The 22,261-nt window shown below is 69.3% G+C and overlaps 3 protein-coding genes across 14 annotated transcripts in view; 2 read left to right on the top strand and 1 right to left on the bottom strand.

The window, feature by feature from the left end:
* INTS11 (integrator complex subunit 11) overlaps positions 1-4,804 on the top strand; it is an 11,627-nt gene extending 6,823 nt beyond the window's left edge. Inside the window, exons 5-17 of one of the 2 annotated variants that reach the window (XM_069464695.1) lie at positions 335-433; positions 514-548; positions 895-1,033; positions 1,466-1,530; positions 2,041-2,230; positions 2,394-2,477; positions 3,019-3,108; positions 3,188-3,350; positions 3,469-3,576; positions 3,671-3,732; positions 3,797-3,939; positions 4,008-4,137; positions 4,258-4,804. In XM_069464695.1, the coding sequence (XP_069320796.1) occupies positions 335-433; positions 514-548; positions 895-1,033; positions 1,466-1,530; positions 2,041-2,230; positions 2,394-2,477; positions 3,019-3,108; positions 3,188-3,350; positions 3,469-3,576; positions 3,671-3,732; positions 3,797-3,939; positions 4,008-4,137; positions 4,258-4,323 (1,374 nt within the window). In that variant the 3' untranslated portion in view covers positions 4,324-4,804. The remainder of the gene's footprint in view (positions 1-334; positions 434-513; positions 549-894; positions 1,034-1,465; positions 1,531-2,040; positions 2,231-2,393; positions 2,478-3,018; positions 3,109-3,187; positions 3,351-3,468; positions 3,577-3,670; positions 3,733-3,796; positions 3,940-4,007; positions 4,138-4,257) is intronic. The other variant, XM_069464696.1, reaches the window with a different exon arrangement.
* PUSL1 (pseudouridine synthase like 1) lies at positions 4,795-7,509 on the bottom strand. 4 transcript variants are annotated; one of them, XM_069464731.1, is made up of 8 exons: positions 7,387-7,509; positions 7,106-7,163; positions 6,760-6,947; positions 6,428-6,577; positions 6,170-6,340; positions 5,359-5,413; positions 5,224-5,289; positions 4,805-4,859 (listed from the first exon to the last, which is right to left on the bottom strand). In XM_069464731.1, the coding sequence occupies exons 1-8, from the start codon at positions 7,461-7,463 to the stop codon at positions 4,812-4,814; spliced, it is 813 nt and encodes a 270-aa protein (XP_069320832.1). In that variant the 5' UTR covers positions 7,464-7,509; the 3' UTR covers positions 4,805-4,811. The 4 variants fall into 4 exon arrangements, with proteins under 4 accessions (XP_069320830.1, XP_069320832.1, XP_069320831.1 ...); XM_069464729.1 differs by having other exon boundaries at positions 4,795-4,859; positions 5,119-5,413; XM_069464730.1 differs by lacking the exon at positions 4,805-4,859 and having other exon boundaries at positions 4,866-5,289.
* Positions 6,297-22,261, top strand: ACAP3 (ArfGAP with coiled-coil, ankyrin repeat and PH domains 3). 8 transcript variants are annotated; one of them, XM_069464685.1, is made up of 24 exons: positions 7,944-8,120; positions 11,591-11,648; positions 12,288-12,407; positions 12,599-12,652; positions 14,081-14,139; positions 15,008-15,191; positions 15,477-15,521; positions 16,082-16,177; positions 16,255-16,329; positions 16,625-16,636; positions 17,182-17,291; positions 17,394-17,445; positions 17,672-17,772; positions 17,851-17,962; positions 18,234-18,442; positions 18,520-18,589; positions 18,688-18,782; positions 18,852-19,054; positions 19,207-19,311; positions 19,947-20,045; positions 20,130-20,356; positions 20,555-20,664; positions 20,769-20,879; positions 20,967-22,261. In XM_069464685.1, exons 1-24 carry the CDS (start codon positions 8,074-8,076, stop codon positions 21,112-21,114), a joined length of 2,502 nt encoding a protein of 833 aa, XP_069320786.1. In that variant the 5' UTR covers positions 7,944-8,073; the 3' UTR covers positions 21,115-22,261. The 8 variants fall into 8 exon arrangements, with proteins under 8 accessions (XP_069320782.1, XP_069320784.1, XP_069320781.1 ...); XM_069464684.1 differs by having other exon boundaries at positions 19,204-19,311; XM_069464681.1 differs by lacking the exons at positions 7,944-8,120; positions 16,625-16,636 and adding exons at positions 6,297-6,354; positions 6,439-6,510 and having other exon boundaries at positions 15,008-15,521; positions 19,204-19,311.

Below are 22,261 nucleotides of genomic sequence, written 5' to 3'. Positions count from 1 at the left end.
TCCAGATCATTTCTTTCTATTTTTTTTTTTTTTTTAGTAGAGACGGGGTCTCGCTCTTGCTCAAGCTGGTCTTGAACTCCTGAGCTCAAACAATCCACCTGCCTCGGCCTCTCAGGGTGCAGGGATTACAGGCGTGAGCCACCGTGCCCGGCCCACCACAGTTTTTTAAAGTCCATGTCTGGAAACTCCACTTTCAGGAGTCCTTAAATGTTTAGTATGTCGTTTCTCGTCTCTCGTCTGTGTTGGTCTCATCTCACGTCTGGTTTCTTTTGATTGAGAACTGGATGTTCTACGTGAAAACAGGAAAGCTAAGGCGGAGCCCTCTCCTCCACAGGTGGATGACGAGCTGGAAATCAAGGCCTACTACGCAGGTCACGTGCTGGGGGCGGCCATGTTCCAGATCAAAGTGGGCTCAGAGTCGGTGGTGTACACGGTCAGTGGGAGGACTTGGGAGGGGCTGCCCGGGGATGGGGAGGCACCCGGCACCCTCCTCACGGCCACCGTCTTCCCCAGGGTGACTATAACATGACGCCAGACCGACATTTGGGGTAAGCAGGCTGATGTGTTTGTGTCACCCTGTGGGGTCCTGCGGGAGCTTGGTGACCATAGGGTGTGGTGGTGTGGTGTCCCCCACAGTCCTCCTGTGCGGCGTGGAGAGCCCCTTCCTTCTGAGCCCAGACACATGAAGGCACAGGGTCCAGGTTGGGGCCTCTGTTCCTCCTCCTGTCTCCTGAGTGTGCTGCCCGTGGCCTCTGACCGACTGGGTGCAGGGGAGGCGGGCTGCCAGCCGGGCGGCCCAGGAAGGTGGCTGTAAACAGGCTGGGCCTGGCGCGTGGTGCCCAGCCCTGCGGCCGTGGGACAGTCTGCCACGGGCCACGCCCTCCTGTGTTCCAGAGCTGCCTGGATCGATAAGTGCCGCCCCAATCTGCTCATCACGGAGTCCACATATGCCACGACCATCCGAGACTCCAAGCGCTGCCGGGAGCGAGACTTTCTAAAGAAAGTCCACGAGACTGTGGAACGTGGCGGCAAGGTGGCCGCCATAGGCAGGGCTCTGGGATGTGGGCCCACCCTGGGCAGGTCCTGGCAGGCTTGGCTGCCCTTGGCACGTGGTCGGGGTCTCAGGGGAGGGGTGCTGTGTTTTCTGGGCGTGGAGGGAGGAAGGTTTGCTCGGCATTGAGAAGAAAAACTCTGGAAGACCCTGTACTGGGGATCTCGTTTGTCCCTCGTGTCCCAGGTCTTGATGAAGGGCCAGCACAAGCCTCCACTGTGGTCCCTTCTGCCCCAGACTGTGCCTGGGACAGGAGTAGTGGCAGCATGGGAGGGCCGGGGTCCACATGGGGCCCCCATCTCCCAGGGCTGCCTGGCCATGCCCTCTCAGTGGTTGCTCCCTGCTGGCTCAGTGGGGAGCACAGCTGGGGCCCCCACCTGAGCCAGCCACCCTGCCCCCCGCCCCGCCCCGCAGGTGCTGATCCCTGTATTTGCCCTGGGCCGAGCACAGGAACTCTGCATCCTGCTGGAGACCTTCTGGTAGGTGCAGCCAGGGGGCTGCTCTAGGAGCCCTGCCCTGGGGGGCAGCCTGTGCGTAGGATGGTTGGCTGTTCACACACAGCCCAGACAGGGCACCGGCTCAGCCTAGCCAAGGTGGCATCAACAACCACTGGGTGCAGCGGACACCCTGGCCATTGGCATCTCAGCCCCACTCACTGTTGTTTTTGAGGGGGAGCCACCACGTCCCTGTGACCCTGTGCCTGGAGACCCATGATGTCACGTGGGCAGTGCTGTCTTGCTTGCTTTTGTGGGGTCTTTGGTTCCACCCCGAGCCCTCGGTCAGTCCCAGCATTTTAGAGGAGGATGTAGGCAGAGGGCGCTGGCTTCCTGTGGCCAGATGGCTGGGAGACAGCAGGGTGTTCAGGCCTCCGGTGGATTCCAGCGGACTCCAGCCGGCCCACACCGGAGCTGTGTGAGCGAGGGGGTGTGGGGGCAACGGGGCCTGGTCCTCCCGCAGCCGCCGCGTTAACCAGGCCGGCGGGTCCCCAGGGAGCGCATGAACCTGAAGGTCCCCATCTACTTCTCCACGGGGCTGACAGAGAAGGCCAACCACTACTACAAGCTCTTCATCACCTGGACCAACCAGAAGATCCGCAAGACCTTTGTCCAGAGGAACATGTTTGAGTTCAAGCACATCAAGGCCTTTGACCGGGCATTTGCGGACAACCCGGGCCCGATGGTGAGGCCCTGTGGCCAGTGCTGTCCACGTGCACCCTCCTTCCACATCTGGGGGGCACGAGAGGGTGCCTGCTGGGACCAGCGGCAGCTGGGGGGCTCCTGGCTTCAGGGCTCTGGCTGGAAGACGGGGTCTCCTGCCCTGACCCGCCCGTGTCCGCCCGCAGGTCGTGTTTGCCACGCCAGGGATGCTGCACGCAGGCCAGTCCCTGCAGATCTTCCGGAAGTGGGCGGGGAATGAGAAGAACATGGTGAGGGGTCTTGGGTCCCCAGAGAGCCTGAGGTTGGGCAGAGGCGGGGTGGCAAGGTCCAGAGGGACTGTCCTTCCACCTGCCCTGTCCTTGTGCTGCCGATCAGCAGGCTTGGCACGTGGTCAGGGTCTCGGGGGAGGGTGCTGTGTTCTGGGCACGGAGGCAGGTTTGCTCAGCATTGAGAAGACTGGAAGACCCTGCACTGGGGATCTCGTTTGTCCCTCATGTCCCAGATCCTGACGAAGCCCCATGCTGGCCTGGGGACGCTGCTGCAGCGGGGTGTGGGGCAGTGTCTGCCGTCCGACCCAGCAGCTAAGACTCTCCCCGAGACTGTCTGTGTCAGGCGGGAAGGCCCCCGGCCACTGACGGTCAGCTCCCAGCCTGGCCTGCAGTCTTGTGCTGGAAACCCTGAGCCCTCGGGGGTCTCTGCGGGGCTCTGGAGGAGCTTCCACCAGGGGCAGCCTCCAAGGGTTCAGGTGGGGGAGGTCCAGGGGAGCCCCCCCCACTGTGGGACCGCTGCAAGCTCCACCCTGCCCCGCAGGTCATCATGCCCGGCTACTGCGTGCAGGGCACCGTGGGCCACAAGATCCTGAGCGGGCAGCGCAAGCTGGAGATGGAGGGTCGGCAAGTGGTGAGTCTGGGCCCCCACCGGGCCGGCAGGGTGGCCGGCAAGCCCTGGTGGTGACGGTGTCCGTGCCCTGTGCCCGCAGCTGGAGGTGAAGATGCAGGTGGAGTACATGTCATTCAGCGCCCACGCCGACGCCAAGGGCATCATGCAGCTGGTGGGCCAAGCGGAGCCGGAGAGCGTGCTGCTGGTGCACGGCGAGGCCAAGAAGATGGAGTTCCTGAAGCAGAAGATCGAGCAGGAATTCCGTAGGCAGCGCGCCGGGCACGGGGTCGCCTGTGGGGGCACCGGGTGGGGCCCACCCTCGGGGGCAGTGCAGCCAGGGCTGGCCGGCCTGGACTGAGGCGCCTCTTCCCTCGCGCTCAGGAGTCAACTGCTACATGCCGGCCAACGGCGAGACCGTGGTGCTGCCCACGAGCCCCAGCATCCCCGGGGGCATCTCGCTGGGGCTGCTGAAGCGGGAGATGGCGCAGGGTATGTGGCGGGGCAGCGGGCGCGGTGGGCGCGGTGGGTGGGTGGCTGGCAAGCCTGCAGCCGGTCGAAGGCTCCTGTCTCCCCGCCCCCGCAGGGCTGCTCCCTGAGGCCAAGAGGCCCCGGCTCCTGCACGGCACCCTGATCATGAAGGACAGTGTGAGTACACGGGGGCCGGGGAGGGGGCCACGCCTGCTCTCCCTGACCTGCCCCCGCCCTGCAGAACTTCCGGCTCGTGTCTTCGGAGCAAGCCCTTAAGGAGCTGGGCCTGGCCGAGCACCAGCTGCGCTTCACCTGCCGTGTACACCTCCACGACACACGCAAGGAGCAGGAGACAGCCATGCGTGTCTACAGCCACCTGAAGAGGTAGGCATCCCGCCCTGCCCCCCAGCCCCAGCCCCGGCCCGGCAGGGTCTCACTGCACATCCCCACAGCGTCCTGAAGGACCACTGCGTGCAGCACCTGCCAGACGGCTCCGTGACGGTCGAGTCCATCCTCATCCAGGCTGCCGCCCCCTCTGAGGACCCAGCCACCAAGGTGCTGCTGGTCTCCTGGACCTACCAGGTGAGGGCCGGCGGGGGTTGCAGCGTGGCCGTGGCCCCCGCCCCCACGGCACCACTCCCTCCTCACCGGGCCGTGTGCAGTGGGGATGGGACAGCCGTGGCCCTCTTGTCTCCACTGTAGGACGAGGAGCTGGGGAGCTACCTGACGTCGCTGCTCAAGAAGGGCCTCCCCCAGGCCCCCAGCTGAGGCTGGCCAGCCGCCAGGCCTGCTGGCCGCCGCCTTCTGCCCAGCCAGGGGGTCCCGCGTTTGCGCTCCAGGAATGTGTGCCCTGGGGGAGTGGACCCCCATGCCCAAGATGAGGCCACAGCGTCACACTCCTGCCAGAGCAGCTGTTTCTGGCTGAAGAAATAAGCGGGTCTCTGGGATCGCTTCAGCTTTTATTCCTATTCTTGGGCTCCGAGGAGACACTGGGGGAGGGGCTTTCAGGCAGCAATTGCCAATAAAAGCAGAACCAGAGACCACCTGGTTTTCCCTTCCCAGTGCACATACTGTCTCCTGCACCCCACCCCATGCCAGCCCACCCGGGGCCAAGGGCAACGTCCAGGGTGGCAGGGACCCCCGGTGGGTATGTTGTGGCCCCAGCAGCTGTGGATGTGCTGGCTTGACCAGCAGAGGGCTGGTCCTGCTGGGCCTACGGTGCCGTGGCTGGTGTGACCGTGGCTGAGTGTTCAAGTTCACCCGTGGCTTCCACACTGGACCCTATAGGGCCCAGGAGGCAGGACCTGCGGACAGACCCCCGGTCGGCCTGGGCAGAGTTTGGCCCAGAGCCCTCTGCGTGCTGGCATCCTGCTCACTGGGGCCGAGGGGCTGTGGCCCGTGGGGAAGAGACACCTTCACACCACACCCCAGCCCTCCCCATTCCATCTGCCTGTTCAGCAGTGGGGCTGTGACTGCCACCAGGAGCGCCCTCCCCAGCACAGACCCAGCCTAAGGAGGTGGCCAGAGGCGTGTGCAGACCCCTTCGTGGCCCACTCCCCTTACCAAGGTCCCCAGGCCCCCATACAGCACCGACTTCAGGAATAAGCCGTGGGCCGGGGCCACACGCGACTGGTATTTGCCCAGGGGGTCCTGGCTGTCCAGAATCACCTTCACCTGGGCAGGCGTCAACGCCCCCAGCCCCACGGCCACCAGCACCGCCGTCATCCTCCGGACCTGCAAGTCAGAGACTGCTGCGGGGGCCTGAGTACCCGACCCCCAGGAGGGCCCCAGGACAGAGCCTACCTGTCGGTACAGGAAAGACTGACTCTCAAACTCCAGGCTCCAGAAACGCAGCCTGCTGGGAGATGAGCACCTGTCATGTCCTGGCCCTGGGGCAGCCCCTGCCACCCCCAGCCTGCCACGTGGCCTCAGTAGGGCCAGCTCATCACCAGGGCCTCTCACTGACCGCCTGCCCCTTCTGGCAGCTTGCACGCTGCTTGTGCAAGGCAGAGGCAGCAGGAGCCTGTGGGGACCCACAGAAACAGTGGCCCGGCGGGCCCCCCACGGACATGCCCCAAGTCCGAGGTCCTGGCAGTCTGGGCTGCTGAGGGGAGCACTGCTGGCTCACCCGAGACCCCAGCCCTGGGCCTGGTGCCCTCCCCCCCCGAGTCTGAGGTGGCCACGCAGAAATCCCTCCTCCCCTTGGGCAGGCCAGGACTGGGAGGGTTCTCAGGGTCAGCAGAACCCACCTCCTGCCAAGCTGGGCTGGAACCACTGGCCCAGTGAAGCCTTTTAAGCAGCTGCCAAAATCCACCCACCGGTGGACAGCTCTGGGCAGGGCAGGATCCCCTGAGAAAAGCAGCGATCTCTGTTCTCTCTTCCTCAGCCTGGCAGGGGCCCGGCTGGGGGGAGGGCACAGCGGCAGACTCGGGGTCTGGGCTGTGCCACTCAACTGCCCCGCACTCTCCAGCTGACTAGCATCCCCCTAGGAGGCCCTGCGGTGCCTGCTACCCCCAGTCCAGCCCCTGCCCGCCTTTGCTGGAGAAAGGGCGGGGGCTTAATTCAGCACCGATGGCCTAGGGCAGGGCCACAGTGCGCGGCCACCCTTCCTCACCTGCTCTCCTGGGGGAGGACGAAGGTACTGGCTGGCCCTGGGGACACTGAGACTCGGCGCAGGGTTCGCACAGAGGTGGTGGCCGGGCTGCCGGTCGACTGGAAGGCGCTGAAGTCATGTGTCCCGAGGAGGTGCTGGGCGGCCTCCTGCATGGCGTCCACATCCAGGCAGCTTCAGGGAGCCAGGTCAGCGGTCAGGAGGGTGGGGCCGGCCAGGCGTCCCTGCCCACCCCTGCCTCGTTCTCATAACCACGCTCACTCTGCTCGCAGGGCCCAGCACAGGTTCCGCTCAAACACAGGCAGCTGACTGGGCCGGGGGCAGCCGGTTGCCAAGCGGTACAGGTAGGTCCTGGATGTGGCTGCGTAGCGTGCGTGAAAGTCGCTGGGCACTCGGAAGGCCTGCAGTACCCTGTGGTAGTAGGTCAGGCTGGCTGAAGGAATCACCCACCTGGCCAGGTGACACCTTGGTATCTCCCCATCCTCCCAAGTTCTGTCCAGACACAAAATCTTTCCAGACCTCCAGCCTACCCCAGTAGCAGACAGAGTCAGCTGAGAGCAGAGTCCCAAGCGAGCTCAGGTCGCTGGGCTCACCTGATGGCTGGGTGCTTCAGGTGGGTGTTGAGGGCCTCGACCAGGACCTCAGGGGAGAAGGGTGGCTGGCCTGAGCGGCGCTGGACGTCCAAGTGCGCGGTATTGCTCAGCGCATGGACCCCGGCGTCCGTGCGGCTGGAGATGGTGAACTTGACCGGCACGACGGAATTCAGCCGCGCCGCGGCCTCCTGCGGGGACGGGCGCTGGGGCAGGCGGGCAGCACGGGCAGGAGCCGTAGCCCCGAGGGACAGTTCCCGGCGCCCTGGGGGGCGGCTAGGGGCTCCCATCCGCCCCTCTCCGGGCACCCCGGGGACGCCCTCCTCCCGGGCGGGCTGGCGGAGCTCACCTCCAGGTAGTTCTGGACCCCGACGGCGCGCTGGGCGCCCCGGGCAGCCGCGACTCCGCTGCGGGCGGAGGAGCGGAGGTTACGGGCAGAGCCCGCGCAGGCCGGCCCGCCCGCCGCCGAGGCCCAACAGAGACCGGCCCCCGTCCGGGGACGTCCGCGGCGCGACCCTAGATCTAGCGCCCGCCCGCGCCCTCCCCGGGGCCGAAGCCGGCGGGCCGGCCAGGCCTCTCCGGGTCCAGCTCCCGTCCTTCCCGCTCCCGCCCAGCGGGCGAACAACGTACTTGAAGTCCGTGCCCAGGTACTGGAAGTACACGAGGTAGCGCGCCCGCACCGAGCCCGCCGCGGAACCGGGAACCATGGCGGGGCGGGGCGCGCCGCACGTGGGGTCCTGCGCGCGCGGCCGGCCCCGCCCCCCGCGCCTGCGCCCGCGCCCGCCCCGCCCCGGCAGCGCCGCCGCGCGCCCCTCGGCCGCCGGGGGTGGGGCGGGGGCGGGGCCGGGCTTAGGGAGCCGGTGCAAAGTACCGGCCCGGCTCGGGCGCGTGGACCCGCTCGCACCGGCGCGGCTCCCAGGCCCTGCAGGCGCGCTCCCGCTCGCTCGCTCGTGCACTCGCTGGGCCGCCGCCGCCCCTGCTCCCGGAGCGTCCAGCTGCCGCGTTCCGGCCAAACCCTCCCGGACGTGGGTTTTGCAAACGGCCGACCTGCGCAGCGGCCGGTCGGCTGGAGCAGGCGGGGCCCGCGCGTGTCCCGGGGCCCCGCCGACGGCCCCTGAGGGCGACTGTGAGGACCAGCCCCGCCTCCCCGCCCGGGCGGCCCGTGCACGCGCGGAGGGCGTTGGGCGACGCTCCCCGGCGGCGGCGACGGCGGACTTGGGCGACGCTCCCCGGCGGTGACAGCGGGCGGGGCGCGCGGGACGGGCCGGCCGGGCTGCCCTGGGCGCTCCGTGCCAGCGAGCGCCGCGCGCCGCAGCCATGACGGTGGAGTTCGAGGAGTGCGTCAAGGACTCGCCGCGCTTCAGGTGCGCCGGGCGGGGCGGGCGGGCGGCCGCCTTTGTGCCCGCGGGCGGCGGCGGGCGGGCGGGGGTGGAGGGCCGCCGGACAAAGCCGCCCGCTCCGGGGGAACAAAAGACGCCCCTGCGCGGCCGTGTCCGGCCGGGCCGCCCTGGGTACCGCCGCCGCCGCACCGTCCGCCCAGCTTTGTGTCCGCGCCCTCGTTCGCGGCTCCCCCAGGGGCCACCCACTCCCCGGCCCCGCAGTCGGGCTCTGGCCAGGGTTGTCTGGGTCTGTTGGGGAGGTTCTGTTCCTGGTCCCTGCCGTGGTCCATGTGTCCGGAGCAGTGCACGGGGACAGGCAGCTGAAGCCGTTTGGAGCCCTGGGATGGGCTTCGTGGCAGGGGTGGAGGGTGCCCCGGGGGCTTGAGGGGTGGGGGCTGTCAGAGTGGTGCGGAAGGGCAGGTGGGAGGGTAGGGTCTGCATCCACCCTTGCGTTTGTGTGTTTTTCATCATTCCTGGGCATGCAGGCGTGCACATCTGCATGAACCACATGTTCCTGGACCGGTGCACAAGCGTGCATCTGCCTTGCCCGTCTGACGACGTTTTGCAGACAGTAATGGAGGCAAACAAACCTCCTCTGTTCTGTTCTCGCAAGTGTGCCTCTGCGTGAGGCCCCCTTCTGCTGCACATGCTTGTGTGGGGTGCATCTCCTCTGCCCCTCCCTTGGCGGTGCCAGACCCTGCACACAACGTGTGGGTGAGCTGCACCACTGGGCTGGCATGCTAGATGCATGCATGCGTGTGTACGTGACGCCTCTCTGTGTGGATTCATGTGATATGCTTCCCATGTCACTACACAGACACGCTAGCTTGTGCACGTGTGTCCAGCACTGGGAGCACATGTCTGTGCACCTTATCCCCGGATACACACACCTGTGCACAGTGCCACTGCATGCAGGCATGTCGGTGCACGAGCATATATGTCGTGCCTTTGCATGGGTGTGCTTGGTCATGCGTGTGTGTGCATGCTGGGTGTCTGGGGGCCTGCCAGCAAGAGGGCCTTGTGGGGGTGCACCTGTGGGCTTCGGCATCCCTCAAGCCAGCCCCACGCACAGCTGCCTGCAGAGGGTGCCCTTCCCCACCGCGCTGACAGCCAACAGTGAGCACTCTGGCGTCCCAGGATCCTGTGCCCCACCATGGGGTCTGTCCTCCAAGACCAGGCCGGGGCAAGGCGTGGCCGGGGCCTCCTTGCGAGGGGCGGGCGGGCTCGATCCTGGCTGAAGCACCTTCACCGTGGCCCCTCACTCAGAGCCTCATGCTCCTCCTCTGCCCACATGGGGGCATCTGGGCTGACCTCGCTTAGTCGGGTGGGGGTGCTGGAACCCCACCACCTCTGGGCCTTCCCTCCTTCACCGGCCTGCTGGGACCGTGGGGCCGGCAGTAGGTGCTGCAGCTGCCCGGGCTTTGCAGTGCTGCTTCTGGTAGGAAGGGGCTGCCCAGGTGGGGGCACGGGCCTGGGGCCGAGAGCTGAGGACAATTTACGTGGACCCTGGTCTTGGGGCCTTAGAAGCCTGGCTCAGTGGGTTTGGTGTAGGGCTGTGATTTCACTGGGGTTTGAGGGGCTCCCTGAGGCTGTCCTGGGGTTCCCCTGTGAGCACATGCTCAGGTGCCCCTGAGGCTGTAACTTGAGCTCCCTGATGCCCACCTTGCCTGGGCCAGGGTGGGACAGGAGAAGGTGGTCTCTGATGTGGAGCCTGGTGGCCCCAGCCCTGGGAAGGGGGACCCTGCCTGGGCCTTCCCGGGCTGAGGAGGAGCTGCACGTGGGTCGGGGTCCAGGGCAGCCTGCTGGGGGGAGCTGCCCGGCCATCATGCAGCTACCCCGGCCTGGGTGGGGCTCCAGGCGCTGAGTCATGGCTTTGGTGGAGGGGCCGGCTTCACCCTCCCCGCCAGCCTCCACCACCCTCACACTGCTGAGATCCGGCCCAGCGGGGAGGAGGCCTCAGGTCCCCCGGGCTGGGGAGGGAGGTGCTCGGGGGCTCCCAGGACTGGGTGCAGCCCGCAGGGCCTCTGCTGAGCACCCCGGTTGTCCCCAGGAGCATATCTGTCAGCTCCTGGTGCAGCCCCGCACTTGCCGCCCTGCCAGGGACACAGGCGCCCCCAGCCCGGGGGTGGCAGCTCTGGGTGCAGCTGTCTCTGCATCCGGCCCTGCTCAGGGCGGTCGCTGGCCGTGGGCTCTCGGGGCGGGGCTGTCTCCGCAGCACTGTCCTGGGCCGGTCCCTTCACTGCTCTGGAGCCCCCAGGGGAGGGGCGATGCTACAGTAGTGGGGGGGGGGGTCCTCGGTCGGCCACACCTCCGATGGATGTGGGCTGGGCTCTGGTGTCTCTGCAGCTAGATTCCCTCTGTCCCCTCAGTCCCTTAGAGAGGAGCTGGTGTCCTGCCTAGGTGGGAATTAAGGACACGCCAAGCCATGCCTCATGTGACCCCCCCCACCCCGTCCCCTCCCCGGGCCTGGGAAACCCTGGAGCACACCCCTCCCCCTGCTGGTCCACAAGGGGTGAGGGGCTGCTGGACCGGGCGGCCGCCCCGGCTGCACCCCCGCCCAAGGCCTGTTCTGGGGGCAGCCTCCGCCCCTGGCGCCGGCCCAGGCCCTGAAGTCCCGTCCCCGAGAGGCCAGATGGGCCGCGGCTTGCCAGCTGAGCCAATTGTGTGGCGTGAGGGGCTGCTGGGACCCTGGCCCCATTTCCCCATTTCCTGCTCCCGGAGGGGGGTGGTCACGTGCGGATCCATCTGCCTCTTGCCTTCCGGGGGTTCTGGTGGCTTCTCCAGTGATGTCATGCCTTAACTCTTCTCTCCCCAGGCAGCGCCGCGGCCAGGCTGCCCTGGTGGGCGCGGGCTCTGAGCAGGGCCCCTCTCCCTCTGGGGACGGTGCTGTTTGGTGTTTTGAGGTGGGGGAGCTGGGGGCATCTCTGCTCGGCTGCTCTGGAGCCTCCTGGTGCCGCCAGGACAGAGAGCAGCCGGCCCCCAGCCGCCGGCTGCCACCCTGCGGCCCCTGGGTCCGCAGAGGAGCACGGGGCGAGCGCTAAGGGGGTTGAAGCGCAACCAGATGGGATCTGGGGTGGGCTCTGAGCCCAAAGAGGAGGGAGGGAGGCCGGTGAGGCTCGGCCCGGCCCTCGTGGGCAGCACCGCTGTGGGGCTCCGGCTGTGTCCACGGAGCGCGTATGTCAGGACACAGATGGGCCGCTGTCCTCAGGGGCTGCCGCCTCCTGACCTGTCCCCAGGCCTTTCAACCAGCCAGAGCCCAGGTCGGGGGGTCACAGCCACTTCGGCTTCTTCCTGCCCGGGGTGGTGGCGGGTGCTGGCAGCTCCAGAGGCGAGGCCCTGGGCCCCAGTCCTGCCCGCGGGCCTGTGTCCTGGAGCCCTTCCCACGGGGGACCCCCGGGAGGGGCCAGGGGTGGCGAAGCCCCAGGCCGAGCCCCAGCGCCCCGTGCTTGTTGCAGGGCAACCATCGATGAGGTGGAAGCGGATGTGGGGGAAGTCGAGGCCAAGCTGGACAAGGTGAGGGCAGGGCCCGCCCGTCCTGCCCCACGCCCCGCCCGGGCTGGGCCGGCGCCGGCAGGACTCGTCTTCCAGGATTTACTAACGCCTGTGCGTGTGCGTGCGTGTGTTGCCCGTGGGGTGTGCCGCCTGTGTGCGAGCACACGTGGGCACGCACGGGACCCATGTCTGTCCCTTGTTGGCCCCTCTGTCCTACCATGCGTGTTCCAAGCTGCACACGCACATACGCATGGCTGAGCCTGAGTCCGCCCAGCGCGGGACGGGTGGGCCTTGGCGAGTCCCAGCCCTCAGTTTCCCCACCTGCTCGTCCACCCACCGCTGCAGAACCGTGTGACCGGGTGGGCCTCAGAGCACGGGCAGGGGCTGCCACGCTCTGTTCTAACCGACCCTGCCAGAGCCACGCGCTGCAGCGCAGCCTGGGGTCCCCCGCTTGGGGCTCCCTGTCCTGCCCAGCCTCCCACCCTCCCAGACCTTCCGGAAGCACCAGGCAGGCTCCGGCCTGAGGGAGCCTGAGGTGCGGTGTGGCCCCTCCCCAGGCCCAGGTGCCGACGGGGACGGAGGTGGTGAGGGCAGGTGTGAGCGCTGCTGGCTTGGAGAAGCCACTGGCCCCTCACCTCGCCCGCCACGTCCTGTCCACAGCTGGTCAAGCTGTGCAGTGGCATGATCGAGGCTGGCAAGGCCTACGTCAGCACCAACAGGCTCTTCGTGAGTGGCGTCCGCGACCTGTCCCAGCAGTGCCAAGGCGACACTGTCATCTCGGTAAGGGGCCGACTGACCTCTGACCGCCAGGTGTGGGCAGGGGCGGAAGGCAGCCCTCTGAGGGGGCCCGGGCCCAGGGAGCAGGTGGGGCCTGCGCTGGACCTCAGCGGTGGCTGTGTGTCCCGTGGGCTCCGGGGCTCGGCTGGCGTGTCAGCGCCCGTGTGCAGTGTCTCCGCCCTGCCTCTCTCCAGGAATGCCTGCAGAGGTTTGGAGACAGCCTGCAGGAGGTGGTCAACTACCACATGGTGAGCCCGGTCCCTGTCCGGTGTCTCCCCCGAGGCAGCTCCCCCAGTGCCCAAGGGCCCCGTGTTGTCCCCCGAGGCAGCTCCCCCACTGCCCTCGGTCCCCGTGTTGTCCCCCGAGGCAGCTGCCCCACTGCCCTCGGTCCCCGTGTTGTCCCCCGAGGCAGCTCCCCCACTGCCCTCGGTCCCCGTGTTGTCCCCCGAGGCAGCTCCCCCACTGCCCGAGGGCCCCGTGTTGTCCCCCGAGGCAGCTCCCCCACTGCCCTCGGTCCCCGTGTTGTCCCCCGAGGCAGCTCCCCCACTGCCCTCGGTCCCCGTGTTGTCCCCCGAGGCAGCTCCCCCACTGCCCTCGGTCCCCGTGTTGTCCCCCGAGGCAGCTCCCCCACTGCCCACGGGCCCCGTGTTGTCCCCCGAGGCAGCTCCCCCACTGCCCACGGGCCCCGTGTTGTCCCCCGAGGCAGCTCCCCCACTGCCCGCGGGCCCCGCCCAGCCCGGAACAGCGCTTGGCTGGCTCGCCGGAGCTGAGCTGGCGGCCGTGGCCAGCTGGGGGAGGCCACGTTTCTGCTCCTCCAGTCTGCGGGGGCGGTGGACGCCCCACGTCTGTGAGTCAGTGGGGGTTCAGGCAGACGTCACAGGGGTCAGCCGTGTCCCGGGGGTGGGGGCTGTGAGCAGTGAGGCCTTGGGTTGGGGAGGCCCTGGAGGTCCATCCAGGGTCCCCCCAGCTGGGCAGGGCTCTCTGACCAGGCTGACCTCACCACCATTCGGGCTGGGCCTGGGTGACCCCCGGGGCCGCAGCAGTGACGTGGACAAAGAATAGGGCCCAAGGCACATGTGGGTGGTCGGCCACGGCCTGGGAACCAGAGCCCCAGACTAAACAGGGGCCCCACCCCGGGCAGGGGAAGTTCAGAAATAAACCAGCTCAGGCTTGCGCGTCCTGCGTGTCCCCGTGTGTCCCTGGGGAGGCCCAGCCCCCTCCACATGGGGGGTCTGAGTCTGGGCCCCGTGCCGTGGGGAGGACCCGGAGCCCCTCCACCCCCCAGGCCAGGCCCCTGGGAGCTCTCGGCTCTGACGTGCTGCCATGCCTGTCATCCTCCAGCGGCTTCTGGGGCCAGGGGACGAGTGTCACACCGTGCCCTGTGCCTGTCCCTGTTGGGCGCTGTGGGTGGGGCTGGAGGAAGGGCCCATCCGAGAAAGCGCTGCCCTCAGTCTGGCCACGAGCCAGCGGGGGCCGACGGGCAGGTGGTCACCGCTGTCTCTCTGGGTGCTGCTCCCCAGCCCCGCCCCATGTCCGGGTGGTGGGCAGTGCCCCTGCGGCGAGCTGGGCAGGCCAACCGGTGGGGCTCTGCTGGTTGTCCCCGGGAGGATGGGGCCTGGCCTCCGGGGTCATGTGTGGACGGACCCTGGACAACCCAGCTCTCCCTCTGCCCCCAGATCCTGTTCGACCAGGCCCAGAGGTCCGTGCGGCAGCAGCTCCACAACTTTGTCAAAGAGTGAGTGTCTCCGAGGTCCCCAGCCCCTGTGGGCACCAGTGCCAGGGAAGAGCCCAGGCTGCCCCCCACCTGGGGGGAGGGGTCTGGGGCCTGCCAGGCCTTCGGGCGGTGCAGAAGCTGGAGGCTGGGCCGGGCTGGGCCGAGGAAGCAGGGCCCGAGCTCCATGCCGGCACGTGTGGCTGGGGTCTCCCACCCCAGGGGAGAGGTCGGGCTGACGTCAGGGTACATGGCCTGGGCCGGATGGATCCTGAGGGCAAGGTGGAGAGGGCTGGGGGGCGGAGAGGGCCGGGGGGCCTGGGGTGGAGAGGGAGGAGAGGTGGAGAGGGCTGGGGGCCTGGGGCAGAGAGGGACGGGAGTCGGAGGGGGGGGGGCCTGGGGCAGAGAGGGACGGGAGTCGGAGGGGGGGGGGCCTGGGGCAGAGAGGGAGGGAAGGCGGAGAGGGCTGGGGGGAGGCAGAGAGGGCTGGGGGGTCTGGAGCAGAGAGGGAGGGGAGGCGGAGAGGGCTGGGGGCCTGGGGCAGAGAGGGACGGGAGTCGGAGGGGGGGGGGGCCTCGGGCAGAGAGGGAGGGGAGGCGGAGAGGGCTGGGGGGCCTGGGGCAGAGAGGGATGGGAGTCGGAGGGGGGGGGGCCTGGGGCAGAGAGGGAGGGGAGGCGGAGAGGGCTGGGGGGAGGCAGAGAGGGCTGGGGGGCCTGGGGCAGAGAGGGAGGGGAGGCGGAGAGGGCTGGGTGGGGGGCCTGGGACGGGCAAGCCCTGCCCAGGAGCAGAGAAAGAGGGGTTCACGAAGGTTGAAGACCCCTGGGCGTCTGGGGCCCAGTGGGCAGCCCTCCTTGACCTCTGACCTCTGACCCAACACCTGCCGGCCCCCAGGGATGTGCGGAAGTTCAAGGAGACAAAGAAGCAGTTCGACAAGGTGCGGGAGGACATGGAGCTGTCCCTGGTGCGGAACGCGCAGGCCCCGAGGCACCGGCCCCACGAGGTGGAGGAGGCCGCGGGCGCCCTCAGCCTCACCCGGAAGTGCTTCCGCCACCTGGCCCTGGACTACGTGCTCCAGGTGGGCTCCCAGGCAAGGCGGGGGTGGGGAGCCGTAGGGGCCAAGGCCTGGGCTCTCGCAGTGAGGGCCGGGGGTCTCCAGCAGGGTGAAAACTGCAGCCTTGCCCACTGTGGGGCCCGATGTCCGCAGGCGGGGGAGGACTGGGTTCCCCCGGAGGGCGAGGCTGGCGTGGTGCGGGCAGCTGAAGACCCCCGGGCAAGGTCTTGGGCCACAGGCAGTCCAAGTGGAGCCTGGGGGTGCAGCCTCGGGCTGCCTTGGCCACACCCGCTGGCTCCTCTTCTGCAGATCAACGTTCTTCAAGCCAAGAAGAAGTTTGAGATCCTGGACTCTGTGAGTTGGGGGACTGCGGGCCCCTGGGCGTGGAGGGGCTGGGAGCCCGGGCGTTGGGGGGGCTGTGGGCCCCTGGCCGTCGGGGGGCTGGGAGCCTGGGTGTTGGGGGGGCTGTAGGAACCTGGGCGTGGGGGGGCTGGGAGCCCGGGTGTTGGGGGGGCTGTGGGGTCCCTGGGTGTGGGGGGGCTGGGACCCCGGGTGTTGGGGGGGCTGTGGGCCCCTGGCCGTCGGGGGGCTGGGAGCCTGGGTGTTGGGGGGGCTGTAGGAACTGGGTGTGGGGGGGCTGGGAGCCCAGGTGTTGGGGGGGCTGCGGGCCCCTGGGCGTGGTGGGGCTGGGAGCCCGGGTGTTGGGGGGGCTGTGGGGCCCCTGGGTGTGGGGGGGCTGGGAGCCTTGGTGTTGGGGGGGCTGGGAGCCCAGGTGTTGGGGGTGCTGCGGGCCCCTGGGCGTGGTGGGGCTGGGAGCCCAGACATTGGGGCACTGGCAGCCCAGGTGTGGGGGCTACAGGCGCCCCTGTGGGGGTGCCGGGCCGGCCGGGGGCCTCACCTGTCCGCCCCCACAGATGCTGTCCTTCATGCACGCCCAGTACAGCTTCTTCCAGCAGGGCTACAGCCTCCTGCACCAGCTGGACCCCTACATGAAGAAGCTGGCGGCTGAGGTGAGCCTTCGGGAGGGGTGGGGCGGGGCGGGGGTCTCTGTGGGGGTCCTCTGCCCTGCTGACGGCCTGCACCACAGCTGGACCAGCTGGTGGTCGACTCGGCGGTGGAGAAGCGCGAGATGGAACGCAAGCATGCCGCCATCCAGCAGCGGGTGAGTTCCCGCGGCAGCCCTGCCCTCCCTGACCTCGCGCGCCTGGCCTGGGGGCGGCCGAGCTCTGGCACGCGACCCTGCCTCCAGCCCCCCGCCCCTCATACCCGCGCCCCTGGGAGCCTCTCTGGGGCAAGGGAGGTGGGGGGCGGCCCCTCAGCCTCTGTCCGCCAGAGGCCTTGGCCCCCACCCAGGGCAGGGGTGAGTTTCTGGGTAGGAGCGAGCCCGCGGGAGTTGGGGCAGTCCTCACTCACTGGCTCTCTCTCCCCTCACCCCTCCTCTTGCTCCGGCCCCTCAGACGCTGCTGCAGGTGAGCCAGTGCCCACCCGGGGCATGGGGCGTGGGGGGCATGGGGAGGGGCCGGGGCCTCTGCCTCCCCATCCGGCTGGCGCTTCAGCACCAAGGACACCTCCCGCCAGCCTCAGAGCTGGTGCGGAGCCCGGGCGGCCTCCACCACGTCCCCCGCGTCCCCTGCGGGAGGCCAGCAGCTGTCCCTTCCCGCCCCCGCTCAGCACAGAGAGCAGGTGGCCCGGCCTCCCCTCCGCCGCCCTGGCCGGCCAGACGGGGGGACACAGGACCCCCAGTGGCTCCCGGGCCTCCTGAATGGGGCTCTGTCAGGCCGGCCGGGCCGGCGCAGCTGGCGCGTGAATGGGGCCCTCAGACACCGCGGGGCAGCTTCCTTCCTGATCTCGGCCTGCGCGTCCCCAAGCGCTGGGGCTGGGGGGTGCTGGCTGCCGGGCCCCCAGCGCTGAACGTGAGGGGCCGGCCCACAGGGACTCAGGCCAGGGCCCGGCTGGGCGGAGCAGGGGCCTCGCTCAGGGCTGGGCGCTCACGGGGCGGCTCTGTCCTCGCCAGGACTTCTACGATGAGGCCAAGGTGGAGTTTGACGTGGACGCGCCCAGCGGCGTGGTGATGGAGGGCTACCTCTTCAAGAGGGCCAGCAACGCCTTCAAGACGTGGAATCGGTGAGGGGCCTTCCTCAGAGGGCCGAGGCGGTGGGGTCAGCATGGACGTGGGGGCTGGCTCTGCCTGAGTCTCCACCTGTCCCCCACTGCCCACCTGCCCAGGCGCTGGTTCTCCATTCAGAACAGCCAGCTGGTCTACCAGAAGAAGCTCAAGGTGCGCCGTGGGGCTGGGGCGGGGTCCGCCATGGCTGGGCCCCTCCCCAACCCAACTGGGGTGGGCTGGTCAGTGCGTGGGCAAGGGCTGGGGCACTCGTGGAGACCACCGAGGGGTCAGGGGAACAGAGAGTTGCCAACAGCCGTGTCTCTGGGGTCGAGCAGTCACGGGGGGCCGGGGCCGGGGTGGGGGCCGAGGGCACAGGCTGCAGGGGCGCTGCCCGCAGGACGCGCTGACCGTGGTGGTGGACGACCTCCGCCTGTGCTCTGTCAAGCCGTGCGAGGACATCGAGAGGAGGTTCTGCTTCGAGGTCGTGTCTCCAACCAAGTAAGGAGGCCCAGCCCAGGGCGGGGGGCGGGGGGCGGGGGGGCCCTGCCCACCTGGCCTGACATCCCCTCCCCCCAGGAGCTGCATGCTGCAGGCCGACTCGGAGAAGCTGCGGCAGGCCTGGGTGCAGGCCGTGCAGGCCAGCATCGCCTCTGCCTACCGCGAGAGCCCGGACAGCTGCTACAGCGAGGTGCGGCCCGCCCCTTGCACAGGCGTGTGCGCGCCCTGCGCCGCACGGGGCGGCTCCTGCAGGCCCCCGCATGCACGTGTGTCTGGTGTGTGTGCGAGGCGTGGCAGGTGGCCCCTGCACGCGTCAGCGTAGGTACACACGTGCCCCAGCAGGCCTGGGCTCGAAGGGCCCTAGTCTGTGCTGGCACTTGTGGCTGGGGAGGAGGGGACCTGCTGGGGAAACTGAGGCTGGAGCTCCTGCAGGACTGAGCGGCCCCCGCCCCGCCCCCCAGAGGCTGGACCGCACAGCTTCCCCGTCCACAAGCAGCATCGACTCGGCCACGGACTCTCGGGAGCGCGGCGGCAAGGGTGAGAGCGTGCTGCAGCGCGTGCAGAGCGTGGCCGGCAACAGCCAGTGTGGCGACTGCGGCCAGCCGGACCCCCGCTGGGCCAGCATCAACCTGGGCGTGCTGCTGTGCATCGAGTGCTCAGGCATCCACAGGTGGGCTCTCGGGGGCCGGGCGGGGGCCGGGCGGGGGCCGGGCCACACGCCGACTCATCCCACCCCGTGCCGTCCAGGAGCCTGGGCGTCCACTGCTCCAAGGTGCGGTCCCTGACGCTGGACTCCTGGGAGCCAGAGCTGCTGAAGGTGCGCGTGGGGCCGTGAGGGCTGCTGGGCCCCGGGGGTTGGGGCGGGAGCTGGAGTCCGCGGATTGGACTGACGCCCGCACACCCTGTCCCCGCCAGCTGATGTGTGAGCTTGGAAACAGCACCGTGAACCAGATCTACGAGGCCCGGTGTGAGGGTGTGGGCAGCAGGAAGCCCACGGCCAGCAGCCCCAGGTGAGCTGGGTGCAGCCCGGACCCGCCCGGAGCCGCCGGGGCTGCGGCCTCACGTGTGCCCCCGTCCAGGCAGGACAAGGAGGCCTGGATCAAGGACAAATACGTGGAGAGGAAGTTCCTGCAGAAGCCGCCCACCGCACCAGCCCGAGAGGCCCCGAGGCGCTGGCGGGCGCAGAAGTGCCAACGCCCCCACAGCTCCCCCCGCGCCCCCACTGCCCTCCGCAAGGCCCGTCTGGAGCCCGTCCTGCCCTGCCTCGCGGCCCTGTCCTCAGGTAGGAGGCGGCTGCCCCCCGATTCTTCCGCCCACAGACTGGGCAGGGGCTTGCAGGGCGCCTGGAGGTCTGCCCCACTTGCAGCACGACCTGGGGGCCTCCCCCGCCCCGAGCCTGAGCCCCCCCTGAACCTGCGGCCTGCCCCGCAGCAGGCACCCTGGACCGCAGGTTCCGCCGGGACTCCCTCTTCTGCCCAGACGAGCTGGACTCCCTCTTCTCCTACTTCGATGCCGGGGCTGCCGGGGCTGGTCCGCGAAGTAAGAGTTGGAAGGGGTCCTCCCCCACTGCCCACGCCCAGCTGGACCAGGGTGCGGAGCGGGTGCCAGGCGAGGGGCTGGGCTGTCTTGGCCCCGATCTGGAGACAGGCCTGACTGTTATGAGTGATGTGTGCAAAGGCGTGGGTGCATGTGCGTGGGCTGTGTGCATACGTGTGCACGTGTGTGCTGGGGTGGCTGTGGGCAGCAGAGGGCACTGCCGCGCTGGCTCTCCTCTGGCAGCTGCTGTCCCGGGTGAGCTGGGCAGAGACCTCGTCCCTTGCCGCCTGGGCTGGCGTCTCCAGGGCCTGGCAAGAGCCCAGTGCAAGGACCATCTGGCCTGCGCTGGCCACAGACAGGGCCGAAGGCACACTGGACGTGCTCGGCCATGCCGGGCTCACCCATCCTGCCGCCTGGCCACAGGGTGGCCTGCCACGGGTGGCTGGGCTAGTGGGCAGCTGCCCTTGGCTCTTCTGAGCGGTTACTGGTTTCTCTCCTTTCCATGTAGCCCGGGCGGGGGCTCCCTTCTGTCCCCCAGCAGGGGCTGATCCTGTCCCTAGGGGTGTCTCCTGCAGGGTGGTGGGGTCCTGGGAGGAGTCAGAGACCCCCATGCTCAGGACCCCCTTCGCTGGGCGCAGGTCTGAGCAGCGACAGTGGTCTGGGCGGCAGCTCAGACGGCAGCTCGGACGTCCTGGCCTTCGGCGCGGGCTCCGTGGTGGACAGCGTCAGGGAGGAGGGTAGGTGGTACCTCCCCAGCCCCAGACCGTCCGCCCCACCCGCGGGGCCACTGACCCTGACCTTCCCGCTCCCCGGTCCCGCAGAGGGCGCGGAGTCTGAGGAGTCCAGCGGCGAGGTGGATGCGGAGACTGAGGCTGAGGCCTGGGGCCTGGCGGACGTGCGCGAGCTGCACCCGGGGCTACTGGCGCACCGTGCGGCGCGGACCGGAGACCTCCCCGCGCTGGTCGCGGCGCTGGCCCATGGGGCCGAGGTCAACTGGGTCGACTCGGAGGAGGAGGGCAGGACGCCGCTGGTGCAGGCCGTGCTGGGGGTGAGCGTGGCGGGGGCTGCGCGGGACACGGTGCGCACTGGACGCTGTGTCCTCTGCACATGCTCTTTTGCGCCCCGCCCCAGGGCCCCTTGTTCTCTGTGGGGATCAGGCGCGGTCCCAGCCGGGGCACTGCGGGGTGGCAGTTGGGGTGCAGGGGTCCTGCCAGGGGCCGTTTCCTCTGAGCCGCCGGCTCCCCAGGGCTCCTTGATCGCCTGTGAGTTTCTCCTGCAAAACGGAGCGGACGTGAACCAAAGAGACAGCCGGGGCCGGGCGCCCCTGCACCACGCCACGCTGCTGGGCCGCACCGGGTGAGGCCCGCGCCCCGCCCCGCCCACGCAGCCCCCCCCCCACGTGCCCCAGCGCCGCCCCCCACCCGCCCCCTCCCGCCCCGACGGCCGCCTCCGCGTCTCAGCCAGGTCTGCCTGCTGCTGAAGCGGGGGGCCGACCAGCACGCCCTGGACCGGGAGCGGCAGGACCCGCTGGCCATCGCCGTGCAGGCGGCCAACGCCGACATCGTCACGCTGTGAGTGCGGCCGCCCCTTGTCGCAGCTGGGAGGGTGGCGGGAGGCGTGGTGGGGGCGGGGCCACCTCACTCTGCACCTCCCCCAAGGCTCCGCCTGGCGCGCATGGCGGAGGAGATGCGGGAGGCCGAGGCGCCGCCGGGTCAGCCGGGCCCCCTGGCAGGTAGCAGCCCCACGGAGCTCCAGTACCGCAGGTGCATCCAGGAGTTCATCAGCCTCCACCTGGAGGAGAGCTAGGGTCGGTCGGGCTGCGGCCCCGCAGGCGCCTGAAGACCCCGGCCCTCGGCAGCCACACCCCACCCCTGACAACACGGCCATTTCCGACAGCTCCAGTGCCTGGCGCTGCGGGGGCCCCGTCCCCTCTCCCCTCCTTCCAGGCCTGGACCCTCGGGCCAGGAGGGGGACGCTGGGGATGGGAGCAGACCCCAGCACCGAGTCTGCCAGAGCCCCACGATTCCCTGGAGGTGCTGCGTCATTTGGTGCCCTCACCCCCCACCCGGGGACCCTCTGTCTCCAGGTCCCCCTGTCCCTGGGGGCCTGGGTCGCTCACTTATGTCACAAACCACTCTCAAGGCCCATGCCACCTCACGTCCCCACTTGACTGCCCCAGAACACGGACCTGCCAGCTGGGTCCCTCCCGCACACCCCCAGGGCCCCGCGGTAGGCCCTGGGCGGCGGCTGCCAGCACCTTCCAGGGAACCAACCTGAGTACCTCACGGGGGACCCCAGCGTCCAGGCAGGCGCAGGGTAGGTGGGCTCTGGCCTGGGCCCTCACCCCTGGCTGGGCGTGGGCGTCCAAGGCCACGTGGCTGGCCACACGGGCCCGGTGCCAGAGGGCCCCAGGCCTGTCCCTGCCTCCTCCAGAGGCCCTTCTCCTGGTACTCAGCCGGGTCTTGTGCACAAGCCACTTTCCACCGGCACCCGATGTCCTGTCGCCGCCCGTGTGGATTCTCTACAGCGACCTCGTTCTGACTCTTTCCTCTGGACTCCGAGGACCACCCTGACTCCAGCTCTGCCCGCCTGGGGGAAGCTCCTGCCCCTCCCAGCCTTGCCCCTTGGGCTGGGCCCTCCGACGAGTCCAAGGGCCCCTCAGCTTGTTCTGTGGGGCCCACCGATGCCTTCATGCTCCCCTTTTCTGCAGGAGCCAGGACAGAGGCTGGGCCTCCCAGCTGTGGGCCCTAAGTCTGGCCAAGGCCAGTCAGCTGGCCACTATGCAAATGCTGCCCGGGAGGCCCCCAGTCCCCTGCCTGCTGGCTGTGACCCCTAAAGAGCAGAATTAACCCTTTCCTCCCCCTGCTTGAGCTCGGCCCCTCCTTCCGGCCCTGCACAGGCCGGGGTCGGCCCTCCTGCTCCGATCAGTCACTCTCTGTTAATAAACCGCTTG

The sequence above is a fragment of the Eulemur rufifrons genome, unplaced genomic scaffold (assembly GCF_041146395.1).
Source record: "Eulemur rufifrons isolate Redbay unplaced genomic scaffold, OSU_ERuf_1 scaffold_84, whole genome shotgun sequence".
NCBI classification, from domain to species: Eukaryota; Metazoa; Chordata; class Mammalia; order Primates; family Lemuridae; genus Eulemur; species Eulemur rufifrons.
Note: the sequence above shows the minus strand (reverse complement) of the source record. Positions and strands in the feature narration are given on the sequence as shown.